Source organism: Thermobia domestica, chromosome 3 (assembly GCF_964235325.1).
Source record: "Thermobia domestica chromosome 3, izTheDome1.hap1.1, whole genome shotgun sequence".
Taxonomy (NCBI): Eukaryota; Metazoa; Arthropoda; class Insecta; order Zygentoma; family Lepismatidae; genus Thermobia; species Thermobia domestica.
In genome coordinates this window covers 243,723,231-243,740,278 of record NC_137456.1, presented here as the reverse complement: position 1 = coordinate 243,740,278, position 17,048 = coordinate 243,723,231, and the positions used below count along the sequence as shown (strand labels likewise).

At 34.3% G+C, this 17,048-nt stretch overlaps 1 protein-coding gene across 1 annotated transcript in view; it reads right to left on the bottom strand.

The window, feature by feature from the left end:
• The window catches only part of LOC145680999 (uncharacterized), a 54,999-nt gene extending 40,093 nt beyond the window's left edge, over positions 1–14,906 (bottom strand). Inside the window, exons 1-4 of the mRNA XM_081752262.1 lie at positions 14,652–14,906; positions 10,205–10,338; positions 4,337–4,584; positions 1,310–1,415 (exon numbers count right to left, since the gene is read on the bottom strand). Of these exons, the coding sequence (XP_081608388.1) occupies positions 1,310–1,415; positions 4,337–4,584; positions 10,205–10,292 (442 nt within the window). The 5' untranslated portion in view covers positions 10,293–10,338; positions 14,652–14,906. The remainder of the gene's footprint in view (positions 1–1,309; positions 1,416–4,336; positions 4,585–10,204; positions 10,339–14,651) is intronic.
• Positions 14,907–17,048: the final 2,142 nt, after the last annotated feature.

Here is a 17,048-nt window from a genome sequence, read left to right as displayed (position 1 = left end):
AGCACGTAAGATTGAACTCAAATTAAATCCTAAGCGCTTTCTTTTCAAATTAGTTACGTAAAGTGGTTATAGAAACATACTGAAGAGCATTTAATAAACTTCATTAACTCATACTGCATGGTACATGTACTGGTTTGGGTCGCTAATGCTTTCGCCTTTAGTACAAGCGATCCCGGGCACGATTCCTGGTGAAAACATTCGATTGTGAAAGTGTAAATCTTTTCCAGGCCAGCTGTTCTGAGTGAGGTCTTCCTCATTCACACTAGGGAAATGCCGGGATGGTCTAACATAATGGTTCCAGGCTGCTTCCTTCCTTCCTCTTCAATTTCCCGTCCCGATGATTGCCGATGACGTCATCCCTCATACGTGACAGACTACCATGGTCATAGATGTCGAAACTCCAGAAATCTAATCTTAATCGTAAGCAGTGGTTCGGAACAGTCAGGGAAGTTGTCCCCTACCCTGTGGGTATGAACAGTATTAGTCTACTGCTATCTGTCTGAAATTTCTTGTTACATATATTTGGTAAGTAAACTGAAACAAAATTTATTTAGTAGTAATAGTATTGAGTAGTACACATGTAGTACACATAGGAGCATATTAATCGAAATCATATTACCACTGACTGAAATAAAAGTTGATCAACTGATCTTAAAAGATCCATAACAAACTGAAGGAGATAAATTCAGTTATTTGTTGGTTGGATATAAATTTGAATATCAATTGCGATATCACTATTGCGTTCTCACTTTGAAAATTGAACTTTCTTGATAAGTGTTAATTGCTGCTAGTAATCTTTTGATCACATTAATTTTGAGAATTAACTATAAATTGAGAAACAAAATTCCAAATTCAGTATCGCTTATCAATTATATTTATATTTTTGCCAGTATTTATATGAAAATACTCACACAACAAGTTTAATTTTGCAAATCTTTATTATTATTATTTCTAAATTGATTGTAACTTGAAACGTCAACATTTCCAAAATTTTGAATGAAAAGAATGAAAAGGTTAAATACAGACTTTCGAGAGTGGTCACCTTGTTCACAAGCTACAGAATAAAAAAGTCAAACGTGATGTACCATGATCGGATATTTCACTTCTTTTTACCCATGCCCTATGCACGAAATGACGGTCTCAAAAGTTTGAATAGTATCAAGTTAATCTTTTGTTCATAACTATCAAGGAAATATACAAACTTTTTAAAATTTTATTTCCATTCATATACATATCCACGCTGGAAACTTCCTGGTCCTAATGCTTTTACAATTAGTACTCTCAATGCTGTGAATATAGTGATGCTTACCGAATTGCATTCCATCAGTGGAATTCATTTTCGCCTGCATAGCAGATGCTTCATGATGTGTTTCTTTAACAGTTGTTGAATCATCATTTGAAATTGCTTGGATTTCCTGTGAAAATATTAAAAGTAAAAGTCAACACACATGAATAAAGCACTCTTTCCACTGATTTGAAAGCAACATACCACTTCCTTTTAGTTCGAGCTGAATTACAGCATGCTTAACCTCATTTTGGCGATTTTTTAACTTGTAAAATCACCCATTACACTTTTTTTTTCAACTTTTTTTAACGAGTTACTACAATGCACTATTTTTAAAGTGATTTTATGTGAACAGACACTTTATATTTACTTTTCGTATTCCTTCAATGTCGCAATTAATTTATAGATAAGGAATAAATTGAGCATGCATCAGCAGCAACTCTTTTCTTTTTTTTCAATAACATTTTCACTCATTTGAATCAGGGCAAAGGAGTGACGCCAGTTATCAATGAACCCAGAGCAAAAGTACTTTTCACCTCCAAGGCCATCATTTAAACGTCGAATTTTCACTGCCAGCTGCCAGTATTGTCGAGACTTAGGCAAGGAAAAAGGATGAGTATATGGAAATTAACATTTCGCTCCCGAATTTAACAGTAAATTTCATCTTCCCGTCAGTTTAATGTATTTTTAAAAGATGTATATCAGCTAGCAGAAATAAGGTAGGCATGAGAAATATATTGCAAATAAACCCTAAAACATTCTATTTTCAAATAAACAACATTTATTGGTATTTGTAAAAAACTTCATTTAGGATGAAGTATTATTTAGTTGGTAAATGAGTATGTGGCCTTACTCAATAACTGCAGCCTTTCAATATAAACTAAGTGTAGAATTATTGGTAGTTGTAAACGTAAGTATAATTGCTATTCCAACTAATCTAGTCCTTTATTCGCAACCCGACTGTAAATATATTCACTAAATATATTATTCTCATACACCGCTAAGGCTCTTGAACCATCTAATCTTCAATTATTTAACAGTCTGATATTTGTTGAACAAACCACCGTAATATTAACTTGACAAAACCCGAACATCAATCATATACATAAATTATTTCTAATGCAGTGTTCAGTCGTTAAAACTGAACACTTTCCACTGCTATATAATATTTAACTACTGAACTCGTAACAGCATTATTGGATAGAATTGTTACAGTATTACCGAGCTAGACGAGACCGAGTCCTACTCGGCTCAGGATCGAAAGTAAAAAACAACCAATTTGTTAGTACGATTATCCGGTTACACAATATAACGTTAACTCAAAAGCAGTAGCTGCCACGAAGTGTCATTCACCATGCTATTATTATTATTATCACAAATCTGATAAAACTTGAATCTAGTTGAATAGGTAAGATTTTTTTTTTTTTTTTTTTTTTTTAATATTTATGGTTTATTAAGTAGTGCAGATAAGGATACCGGTGAATCCCTTTTAACTGAATATTAATAACAAGGACTTGTAATGGACCTTCACAAAAAAATGGTCAACGAGGGATTAAACAAAGGCACTACGTCACAGGGTTGGCTGGTTTAAACCATGGTTTAAAGAAGCTGTTTCTTTCAAAAAACTGGTTTAAACGAAAACAAAAATTAAAAATGCTTTAAATCGTGTGAACTTCAGGGTGACGTCTCCACATATCACACCATCTGAATTCCATTTATCTACTTTTCACCTTCTAATCAAGGGGTCCCGTGTTCAATTCTCGGTCGAACCACAGCCCATCTTTCAAGTGTAAATCACGTAGCGATTCGTTGAGTTGAGTTGATTTTGAGTTTAACGTCCCGTTCAGCAGCGAGGCTATATGAGACGTGGACCTACTGATTAACGTGGAATCCGAACCTCATGAGCTCCCGCCGGGAATCGAACCCGGGTCTCCCACGCCAAAGGCGCGTACGCTAACCGCTTAGCCACAGAGGAGCTCACGTAGCGATTCGAGCTATCCCTTTAAGCGAAAGTCTTCTCCATGATAACCTTGGTATTTCAGAAGGATGTTAAGCCTAAACATACGAAACGAAACCAAATTATATATTTCTACTTGCCTGAATGCCTGTTGTTTTTATAAAGAAGCCAAGGTTGCTTAAATATATTGATAAAAAATTGGTAAAATGCACCAACTGCCTACGTAGCTTCCAACATCAGCTTGGATTCGACTTTGTTTTAATGTTATTGAATGATATCTACATACCAAATTTGTAATTTAATATCTGTTTTAGCGTAGTGATTATGATACGTTGACCTTAAAATTTTACATATAAATACATTTAAAGTAATAACAGGATTTTCCCAATGGCTAAGGCGGGAGTTTCTCGATTTATATATAGTTCAATAGGCCTATAATGTTTTTACTTGTGTAACTTTTTATCATTTTGTCCTTCTGAAATGACTCTTGACAATTATATTAACAACTAGGCCTATTTAAAGATCAGTACAACGTATTTTTATCAGGAGTCCTTTGTGAGTGAGTCGGCAATCGCATTTGTGACCTATTAGTCCCGGTTTCGTGTCGAAATGGACAATTTCTCTTGGATGTAAGCCGAGAAACTGTTTGGATTCCGCTTTAAGCTTATGTGACCCCTTCCAGCATAACCTTGTTGTTGCATTATAACACCAAGACGAAACAAACTTAATTTCTGTCCATATCTAATATAAATATATAGAGAATCATTTAAACCAAAAAAACCGGGTTTAAACCAAAAAAAAAAAAAAAAAAACTGGTTTTTTAATAAAAACCATGGTTTTTACCATCCCTGCTGAAACTGAGGAAAATTGGTAACTGTCAGAAATACTTCATGCGAGATCCGAATCCGAGATCTCCCAATTACAAATACAGAACTCTCACTACTCAATAAACTGAACGTAGCGTCATGTTTTGAATGACAACATTCCTTCAGATATTCACCTTTTAAAACTGAATATCTACGTAACGCCTTAATTACACAGAAAACTAACCACAACCAAGGTTCAATTTATTTAAGTATGACATACACACATACCTTCATAAAATCCTCGACTTGAGCAACTAACTGTTTCGGTCCTTCTTTCTTGTTGTTTTCAGGTAGCTCCTCCTCGTCGTCGTCGCTGTCGGAATGGTACTGTCCCAACAAGCCACTAAGTGGATTGTTGGACTGAGCAGTGGACGTGGAAGCTTTCCCAGTCGTGGAAGTGATTGTTGTGGACGATGCTGATTCTTCTGATTCGCCATTGTGACTATTATGATCGGCTACTATCTGTTGATACTTTGCTGCAGAATATGACAATATTAATCATAAGAATCAGAAAAAAACACAACGTTTACTCTGAGTAGGTAAAACTACTCCTCAAATTATTATATACAAATATTAGTCAATTTTACCAAAACTTATAATTAGTATTAATACTAAAAATTAATGTTTTTAGAAATGAGACTTCGGAACCTTTTAATAGCAGCAAATACCACTTCGCAGGGCAATAAAATAAAGAGTAGATAAGGTTTAATGTGAGATTTCACATTATTTATCACAATTCGCATAAGTAAAGTGATATTTTTTGAGTTAATTGAACGTTCAGAGAAGTTTGAGACCTATGCCATTCAAGCGCCTAAAGGAGCTGCTCTATTTGTCCTTTGTGTTCCCTCTCCTTGCATGATTTTCCAATTGTTCTGAACAAAACTGTGAATTACAAAGAAATGAAGCAAAAGGCCAGTACTCGCCACACACACACACACACACACACACACACACACACACACACACACACACAAAAAGAAATTCTAAGTGGCGCTTTCGGAAGCCCTGCTTCCATCTTTAACTTTGAAACAATTCGAAGAGGTTTTAAAACATGGGAGAGAAATGTGGATAGGTATAGGTATATATATATATATATATATATATATATATATATATATATATATATATATATATATATATAAAATGTTAAAACGATTTAAAATATGTGAAGCACAAGCCTTCTGTCAAAAATAAACACTGTGCTGTGGCCAATCATGACCCCCTACATACTGAAAAAGTAATTTTTCGATGTCTATCCGTCTGTTCGTCCTCATATGCACTCACTTAAAAGCCTTATCGTTCAACATATATCCACCAAATATCAAACTTTGTTTTTTAATAAGACTCTCCAGATGAGTTTTTCGAATTTTGCTTCTACCACCAAATATAAGGTTAGTTTGTTAAAGGATGAAAATTTAAAATAATAATAATAAAAAAAAGTTGATTTTCTCGAAAACGGTTCTAACGATTTTATTTTTCATAAATTAATATTTCAGTAACACCCCTTTCATATAGTATAAGCCATTTCTCTGGGAAAAGTTCAAAGGGATAATTTACTACTGACGGTTGTAACTGGTCTTTTCGGACAATTACTTCAAAAACCACTCAGGTGATTTTGTTCATATTTCATAAATAAATATTTCACTATCAAACTTACATATAGTACAAATCCTTTTTCATTAAAAGATTCACAAGGAGTAGTGTGCTCAGGAGAATACTTCTTTTTCTTTGACTTTTTTTTTTCTCTGTGTGTGTGTGTGTATGTGTAAAAGCATATTAGGATTTTGTTCATAGTTCGTAAATAAATATTTCAGTAATAACTAAACAATGATGATTTTATTTAAGAAGTGAGAGCAAGAAAGATTAGTACGGTGGTCTGTACCTTTATTTTTATTCTGTATTATCTATCAGAAGTATTGTCACTGCCCTTACTATTTCATTCTTATAATTTATATATTTCAAGCCTTGTCTCAGTTTTTGTATCTTTTTCCTATAAACTCTTTATGCCTTCAACCTCGCAACACTATCACATAACTGCTTTCTAATATGGCACCCAGCTTACCACTTCACAGCTACTTCTCTGCCCACGTTCTTTTCTTTCTATTGTTTAACCTTATTGGCTGATAAAACGTCAACTTTAGTGTTGTGTGATAATATACCATTTTCTGCCAAGTAATTAATATGATTATTGAATATGTTTAAAATTTAACATAATTAACGATACACTTTAGACGTTTCTATAGAATGCACCTGTGTCGCTTATATTCAGCATAACTCTCAATAACAAATAATAAGCAATAATAATATGTTATACATACAAAAGTAACGTTTAAAAGCCAAATTTTGCTCATGTCAAATGCTTCTCTCTATAAGCTTTAGAAAAAAAAATCACTATTATGCCCTTAAGGCTAAGGGAGATGGATGATTAAGGCAAACGAATAATGATGGAAGAATTGGTAGAATCAGATGTCAGAGGAAACGGGAATAGCACGAGAAAATTCATGGACACAATGTTGTCTACCACAAACTTACTTGAGCAGGGTTCGAACCAGGAACCCCACGCATCTGAGGTAAGCGCTCTACCACTGAGCTACCGTGCCTCCTAAGCTTTAGAAAGTAATGCATCATAATAAAAGAAACTCCACTGATTTATCTTATGTCAAGTGGACGGATTTGGAAAATGAATTAGATTTGAGCACCTTCACACTGGTTGGGAGTTTAACGTTCACCAGCACATCGAACATATATAAGACGTGGATCTGCAATTTAGCGTGAGACCCGAACCAAATAAACTCTCAAGGACAAGCCTCCCACGCTGAAGGTGTGTACTCTTAACTATACAGCCACGAGGAAGCTTTCGACCATTTCAAATTTTACGGAATTCTGTGTGGAATTTGCATATCGTTGTAGAAAACATGGTGCCACCTTTAGTTCAATGTCTGTTGTGACTGATTCTCTGTAGCTCCTTTATAAAAAGGGTGTCTGCATGCATGCGAAGAAATTCTACGCCAAGTAAATCATTTTTGAAAGCAATGATAAAACTACAGGTCTCCCACTTTGGTACGCTATAAACATGTATTAGAATCCGATATTCATATACATCCTACAAATCTTGTCTTGAGGTAAACCGTAAAAAGAAATGTACTATGAATTATCGAAGTTTAGGCATACAAAAACAAACATTAATTGTACTGTTTGTAAGAACACTTTGTGCTGCGAAAGATAAGTTCTTATATTTAGAGAATATCATGCATCACAGATGGGTAAACAATGTCACACAATATATATATATTTTTTAAAGGCAGATATCTTAGGTGTACCTTTTCTGCCTTTGTTTTAGTTTGCAATTACTCGAAAACGCAACTTTTGGGCTACACAATCAATTCATAATCTGGATTTCTGGCACCGTCCTCCCGGTGAATACGAACAATTTGTTGATGTGTATTTTTCGCACACATTAAAAATTATCACTTGTTCTAAGTTTGTGGAAAGGCTATATGGCACATTTACGAAATGTTCGAAATTTACTTTCGTACCGTTTCTGTTCATACCCTTCATCAAAATCTAATGCTCCTAGTGGCCCAACTGCAACGAAGGTGGATTCAAATCACACAATGCAAAAACTGTGTGCGGTTTGGAATCTAACGACTGTATGCTTACACACTGCAAGCAGTGCTCTGATTAAAATAAACTCGAAAATCTGATTTGATAGAGACAGATTTAACGAGAATGGTTTGGATGAACTGGTCAAATGTGAGCAGATGATTCCAATTTACGGAGACACACACAGGAGTCTATGAAGGACTTCATCGATGAAGACTGTGTCACAATTCTATCGCCTGACTAGCCACCACCTTATAGCTGAACATAAAAACTACATATAAACACTGTGTTAAATGACACGGTAGCATCATCCTCTGACCAGAATAATATATTATAAGGTAAGTTTCACAGAAGAGGAAGCAAAACTAACCCTGCACTAATTTAGTTTATGATGAAAAGGAGCTTCAGAGACTCAGCATCTGCACAACCAGCGGTTGTAGTCTTTTCTCTCTATGAAGCTGATAGAATACTTGAAGACTAAGCTGTTTCTAAAATGAAACATACACGGACTAGTTTTAGTGACGACTCAAACGGCCAATAACAGAAATTCAAGTAAAATTTAAAATAAATAAAAATATAAAATAAAATACAAAAGTAACCGTGTAAACTGTGGAACCACAGCTTTATGGAACTTCTTTGGAACATAACATGGAAAGCTATTCTATGGTTGACAATTGAGGCACAACCAAATTTAGGCTACGAGCTAGGTAAAACAGTAGCCTTACAATAAAAATAATATACTAACGTTAAAAGATCCATTTGACAGAATCAGGTGAGTCTTTTACTCTTTATTTCAAAAGCAATTTAAAAAATTCCAACCAGCCCAATCAAGAACAAGGGTTTGATGGATGCCATACAACTGCTGCAATAACAGTGAACTACAACTAGCAGGCTCTCTATAGCTAAGTAAAGGTTACAGTGCAATTTCAACATATTGATGAACATGTTGCTCACTATATGCACGCTTATTTTATTTTTTTCACAAGCGCAAGCGCATAGTAATCCGTGAGTGAACAATACTATATGATTCATAGTCAGTGTGCATGAAATTGACGTCATCTATCCTACAGGTAGTATGTATCTTGGATTTATGACAATAGATGGTGGGTGGAAAATACATGTTACAGGTCTTCTTTAGCTTTCGTATTCTCATGGCCTTGCTCATTCTCATTGTCACACACACACACACACACACACACACACACACACACACACACACACACACACACACACACACACACACACACACACACACACACACACACACACACACACACACACACACACACACACACACACACACACACACACACACACACACACACACACACACACACACACACACACACACACACACACACACACACACACACACACACACACACACACAAAAAGTACACTTCTGTCATTTCGTAAATATCATCAACTTCATAGACTGACATTATATATACCAATGGGTATCCAAACTATGATTAACATCCACTTGAAGCTTCAATAGAATTTAAAATTTTGTAACTGAGCCGTAATTTCTCTTTTCTTCTTTACAAATTTTTCAACTTGTCTTGCATTAAATGTAATGGTATTTAATTCTTCATCAACGTTCAAGCTATTGGCAGATTTTGCACGCGAAAAATACACGAAACTTTGCAACGTATTTCTGCTCACAAGTAGAATTAAAAATAAGAATGAATGAAAATTCTACCTACATGTATTTTATAATTCAGAAGTCGATCTCTTCATCTACTGCGAAATACACAAGATCTCAGAAGACAGCTGAGTTAGAACTTAAGACAAACTGTCGTGTGGTATTTCTTGATAAAGGTACAAAATGTTTTCTGATATATGACTTCAATTGAGCATAAGGATCATGAAATCATGTTTTAATCACCATACAATAAATATTTCCGTACTACTGAAATTTAAATTCTTCTACGGAAAAGTTTTGCCAAGTTTTAATAGCTAGTAACTTCTGATTTTCCAGTAACTTTTGAAATAACTGCATTTGAAGCTTCCTTCTACGTTTATATGAAGTACAGACTAATTTTGGATATTATGACAATACGGCCGTGTGTCCATCTTGAATAAAGAAAAATACAGCTTTCTTACAAGGCTGGCTAGAATATTTATTATAAAAAATTGAACTAGAAAAGTAACAGTTTCGGAAGTACAGCACTTCCTTCCTTCCTCAGACTATAATGAGTGTAGTCTGAGGAAGGAAGTGTTATACTTCCGAAACTGTTACTTTTCCAGTTTAATTTTTTATAATAAATATCCTAGCCAGCCCTGTAAGAAAGCTGTATTTTTCTTTAGACTAATTTTCTTTATTCTACAAAAAAAAAAAAAAAAAAAAAACATTGAAAATAAGCCTTAAAAAATTAAACAGTAATCTAATTTTAAAGTTTAGTAAAAAGTTATTCTTGCACGTTACATTTAACCCCCGGGCGATAACATGAATCGCAATGACTTAGTAAACAAAATACTTAATGGACTTACTTTGCCACGTTCTCCTCGGAGAATCCGATCTCTCATGAATATTCAACACTTGTTTCCTTCCTGTAACTGGGCGACGCTTCATTCCCATTCTATAAAGCTCTTACTCTTGAAATTAAATGTGTACATGGCTTAACCTGTTTAACGGACAAACAAATATTCAAATGAGGATCAGCTACAACAAAAAAATCAAACATTTCAATCATATTTTGTTCTATTTCACAGAAATGTAATCTTACCATTTAACGCATGTTGTTTTTAGTTATGGCACCATTAATGAAACAGCAATAATAACACATTAAAAAAAAAAAAAAACTTAAAGACATGATGCTGAGTAACACTGTCAACCATGACAACCTGTTTTCCATAAGATACACACCGAATTTAAAATTGAAAAAAAAAGAAAAACCCTCCAAAAATATACTTCAAAACTTGAATTGAAATGATAATCTTAATGTGATTAAAATTATTTTCCTTCAATCGCGTTTATCAGTACATGCATAGTTTTAGAATTGGCTTAAATATGTTTTTATCAAGAGGAGATTTAACGAACGGAATATCACTGAAAATTATTTTTTTAAAAAAAGTCTGGTAATCATACATAACCGCCGTAACTGTAGTCTGTTGTGTTTGTTTTTGAACTCTTTACTTACAGAAGTAAAATTCTACACATATAACCCATTTTCTCAACACTACATGTGCATAACTATATACTTACAAAAAACTTCAACAAGGAAACAAAATCTTCTCTTATGACGATTACAAATACACAAATCAGACTTATATATATATAAATCAAAATTTGAATAAAAAAAAAGGCTTTACGTAAAGAAAATTACTATATTAAAGTTCCATCTCTATTATTACAACTCTACACTTTCATTATTCCATATAAAAACGAAAAAGAAGCTGTATTAGAAAGGAGATCGCGATCTTGCGCATCTGGTCGAGTATGTGACGTATTGTAGGATTATTCTATGCCACGAAGGTTTTTTAGTCGTGATACCTATTCTACGAATCAAATTGGCAATGGAAATGAGATTATTAAAAAGTCAACACAATAAAACTTTATATATATCTGGCTCCTGACATTGAACTACCATTCCACTACTTGCCTGGCGTATTTTAAGGTGACACTAAAAGAATTCTGAGTAAGAGCAGGCGGCCAAGAGATCTGATTCTTGAATGTAATAGGGGTCCTGTTCAATATTATATAAGAATACACATCCCTTTGTTTATCTACAAAATTATACACTTCCTTCTTTCTAGAAATCGAAATGTAAGCGAAAGCCAATCCTACAAAGTGTACCTCACGAAACGCGGGTGGGACTTCACGGATTCCCTTATGGTTAAAATCAGGGTGGATTGATTTAATCAGTCTGATTTAAATTACTTGATTTTTTAAATAAAAATCGTTGATTTAAATCGAATTCCGAAATAAATTAATTTAAAATGAAAATAAATAAAATCTCGTTTCTGTTCTGTTATTTCGATTATGAAAGTTAATAATCATAATACAATGAGACTCAAATGTACAGTATAGTATGAAAACAAGTGTCATGCAGAGGATAATTAGGGAAAATCCCGTTTTGAACAGGTAATGGAGCAATCCTGCTTTATTCTTTTCGTAACATTGGGTTTGGGTTTAAAAATCGTTAACTATTCCAACGAGGAAATCACCATCGACATTTAAGACGAAAATTCTTTTTTGTGCGTGTCTGATTGTGTTCCCAGATAATAGGGCGGCGTATTTAGAGGGGTTCTATCCCCGCTCCATTTTTTATTATTTATTTATTTTTATTGTTTGTTAATTTTATAACTTTAGGCGAAATTTATGTATTTCATGCAGCAAGCTAGTTCTGAGTTTTTTAAAACAGGCCCCTGCCAAATATCAGTAACTTCTGTGAAAAAAAGTGTCATTTTGATAAACGTTGCTGTACTTTTTCCTTAATGTTTAACCTTTTAAATTATATCACCTATTTTTAGGTGATAGGGTAGGATCTTCATTATTCGATTAAAAATGTACAAATAAGGCTTTTTACTTCGTTTTCTTCAAGACTGGAGGCATTTTAGAAGACGTAACATATGCTTTCACGCCTTTCTGCGTTGAGGTATAGTGTGTTATGACGTCATAAATTTAAAAAGATATTTTTTGTTATGCGTATGATTATTATTATTATTATTTGGCGGGTTACATTTTTCATTCAGAAGACTGAAATTTTGCACACTCGTTCAGTGCACCCCTTAATAATTTTCAGATGTTTTGAAATCTCTGCGTGGAAACAGCGGGGTCTAGAGGGGCAAAAATGTTTAAAAAAGGATATTTTTAACAAAAATAGCTTTTTCGTGATTTTTCCGCCTCAGATGGAGACATATGAATCGCACCGTTTGAAAGGTTGTTCTATTCTGAAGAAAATTAAGTACATACTATGCTCCTAGGATAAATAGAGATGTCTCAAGAAACTTACCTGAGATCCTGTTTTATACGGAAATCTGGGGTATTTGCGGAATACTATTTTTCGCGGGCTTACTTTTGCACCTACAAATTTTGAAATTTTGAAATTTTGCACATTTACTCAGTGCATCCCTCAGTATTTTTTAGATTTGTTTCAGATCTCTGCCTTAAAACAGGGGAGGGATCCACAGAGGTAAAAAAAATAAAAAAAAATAAATAAATAAATACATCTTTATAACAGAGAATTCCTTTTTTCGTGATTTTCCCGCCCCAGATACATGATGGAGACATTTGAAGGGTACCGTTTGAAAATTTGTTTTATTCTGAAGAGAAGAATGTACAAAATCATGATCCTAGGACAAATAGGGATGTCTGAGGAAATTTTTATATTACATCCGGGTCATCTGGGGCATTGTGGGAATGTTCTTAGCTCATTGTTAAATAGTTTCCTCACCCTTACTACTCAAGATAGAAGCTTGAAATTTTGTACACCCCTTAGTATTTCGCAGTTGATTTTCAGATCTGTGTGTTAACACAGGGGAATCCAGAGGGGATAAAATTTTTTTTAAAAAAGTAAAAAAAAAAAAAAAAAAATGCCGATTACTCTCAAAATTTCCCGCTTCAGGGACATGAAAAGGAAATGTGAATGTTACCGTTTCAAAAACTGTTGTATTCTAAAGAGAGTGATGTATGTACCATGATCCTAGATTAAATAGGGATAATATTGCAGCTGCTTGACTAAAAGTCTATAATTTACCTTTAAAAAGAGCTATAATTTAAAAGGGTTAAGAAACATTGTTTGAGATTGATATAGGTTAGCGATTGGGGATAATTGAAAATTCAACCCCAATACTTTCACTTAAATGGCATAATTAGCATTTAATACTAACTCCTAATGCTTTTTCTTCAGTTCGCGACCTGTATTATACGAGGAGACTTTTAAATCACAAAAATGATTTTTTTTAAAAAAAATCATGATTTTTTTCCCACCTTGGTTAAAATCGTTGAGTGCATATGGAAAAGAACTGTGTAGGAAATTAAATTCCACTGGCGAAGAAACTTTTCACAATATACGAAACCAGTATTTCAGGAAAAGTTCTAGATTACTGGTCCCCCACGTAGGTTAGTAGCTGGGTTGGTTCTTTCTGTACTTAAGTTTATACCTTTAATTTACACAGTGTTGTCGAGCGAGCGTCAGCGAGTGAAGGCGGGTTAGAGCCCCAAAGGGCATGTTGTTTTCTGTGTTTATTACTGCTCAATGGGAAGGGGGACCAGTAATCTAGAACCTTGCCGTATTTCACGTTTACAAGGCCAACACTTGGGTTAAAATAAAGAAGTGCATATCAATGAGAACTCTTAACATATAATTGCAACCAGCGAAACATTTCTGTACGAAAATTGTATGTTTACAACTATAGTTACAAATGTGAAACCACGAAAAGTGTTCTAATCTATGTCACTTTACCCGATATCAAGTACTTTTTTGACCATCCTCATTTATGAGCATACACTCGATCACAGACGTGCCTACTCCTGCCCTCATTCGGTTCGATAGCGTTCTGACTTTTAGTGGGCACCCAGCACAAATAAATTTGTACTTTTTGCACAGTTTACTTGGCATATGCTCTAAGTTATGTGATTATTTTGCACTATTCTCGTTTTAATGCCTACCCTCCATTGCTGACGCGCCTGCTCAAGAAAAAAGTGAGATTTATTTCAACTTGACGGACTATTTTTATGCACCAAATTGCCTAATGTATATTAGCCAGGATAAAATTCATATGAGAAATAAACTCTTCACAAAATCAACAGACGACAATTTATTCTTGAAAACACAACCAAATACTACTTTGACGAGGAATTCACTGAGTTCACCCTATCGATCATATTTTCACAGAAAAACAAATCAGCAAACTCGCTAGCACTATTCTCTCTTACAATCGCACATATCTACAATACTAGAAATAACAAATTCTACATAAATATAATACACACCTAACTAATGAACACAAACTGTATCGAAGTTAAAATCCTTGGTTCATTTATTTTCATTTTTATATATTAATCATATATCGCATAATAAAAACCTTGATTAATTGCGATCACATATAATACTACAAGAAATACAATAAAGTAAGCACTGAACTAAACAAATAACATTTGAGATTATTAGCCAAAGCTTTCACAACACATAACAGATTTCCACCATTTTACGTAATGACTTCATTTCTTCCTTTTCTCAACAAACATGAAACGTAATTATCACTGTTGCCAAGCTAGACTTTATGAGATTGGTGATTGATAAGTTTGTGATTCCTCCAGTGCGCATTCTTATCTGATTCGTTCAGTCAGATATTTGAAAATCGTTCAGAAAGTGAAATTGACGAAATTTGAAAAATGACGTGTCAAGGCTTTCTTACGGAAAATTTTGTCAGAGAGGTTCAAAAAGTGAGGGCCTGTACTGGGAAACCTTATTTGGTATTTTGGCATTAAGGATTTAAACTTACCTAGTTCCAGGGAGAGCTAAGCCTCCTCAAACATTCTACGTGTGCCCATTCCTCAACTGTCCTCGCAAAATTTGTCAATCAGAACACAACGCAAATAATGCAACAAAGCATCATGCTAAAAGTCTGACTATCTGCAGGAAACAAGTTAGTCGAACTCTTTAGTACGGCTCTAATCACACCTCATTACAACTCTCCATAAGGCCCTTTGAGTTTTATGTCCCACGTTACACCGGTTAGGCTAAAGGAGACGATAATGATGAGTAATGAATGAAAATGGTGGAATGAAGAAAATGGGGGAAACGGGAGAGCCCCAAGAAAACCCCTCGCACACGGTGTTTGTCCACCGAAAAGCTCACTCGGCGGGGGCGGGGATCGAACCCGGGACCACAAGCACCAGAGGTGAACGTTCTACCACTGAGCCACCGCGGCCCAACAGTGAATCCTCTTGATTATCATTGGTTCTATTGAAAATAGCCAAATTAGCTAGGTGGCCCACTTACAGAAAACGAGTGAGGTTAGCGTGATCAGAACTTCTAATATTGATTGATAGTAAAGTTTTCTCAGCTTTAACCCCCCCAAAATAATAATAATAATAATAATAATAATAATAATAATAATAATAATAATAATAATAATAATAATAATAATAATAATAATAATAATAATAATAAGTAGCATGTGTTCAGCCTAGTGTTGTAAAATTTCCGGAAATTTTGTACCTGCTGGTAAAAAGGCGTTTTTCCGTTTTTTCCCGAAAAAAATGAAAAATTTTTTTCAAATCTTTGTATTAGGATAGTTGTTAGTAATGGAACCGTTTTTTTTTCCCGAACGCGTGAAAAATGTAAGTTGAGAAATTTTAATATTGTAAATACTTAAAAAAAGAAGCACTCGAAAATAAAACTGTTGTAATAATTCTTGAAAATTAATAGTCATCACTCATTTCCCTTAAGTGTGTTTTAGTTGTTTATTCCAGGTTTGTGACTTAATTACAGAACTTTTGCAATTGCATACACATCTACCATCATGAAGCATTTCTGTTGCAACAAAAAGAGCTCTTGAATGAAACTGAGTTCTTTGATCTGGTGAAATGATCATTTTAGCCAAATTCCTTGGTTTAAGAAAGAGTAGTAGGAAAATTTCACCAATACTCATGCACTATTCAAATACAGACTTTAATATAAACTTTATGTATAAAATTTTGCACGTAAACAATGAAAATGACTACTCTTCTCTTAACAACTCTTGAACCACCAGACTGATCTCGATAAAAGTTTTCATCATAGGTTCTGACCTGGGATGGATTTCTCCATTCAGTTTGAAGGTGCAACTTGGAGGAAGGAAGTGTGGATATATATTGAAAATTACCGATCTTAGTGTCAAATACACAGTTTTTGGGGTTGCTGAGATGAATACTGACATTTCCTATGAAACCTAAATTCAAATTCAGCATTGCAACTTGCGGGAATGTGTATAAAATGATCGGAAATGACCGATATTAATGTCAAATCCATAGTTCGTGGGGTTGCTGAGATGAACAGTAACACTTCCGATACTGTTTAAATAAAAATTCAAGCCAGCAACTTAGGGGAGGAGGAAGGAGAAATAATAAATATGATTGAAAATAGTCGATATCAGTGTCGAATTCATAGTTTTCGGGGTCGCTAAGGTGAACAGTGACAATTTCGATGTCGTTTAAATCCAAATTTATCCCCCCCCCAAATTGAAGGAGGGGGAAATATATAAAAATGATGCAAAATAATCGATATTAGTGTGAATCCACAGTTTTCAGGGCCGCTGAGATGAACAGTGACATTTCCGATGCAGTTTAAATCCAAATTCAACGCCGAAACTTTTGGGAGGGGAAGGGGTAATATATATATATATA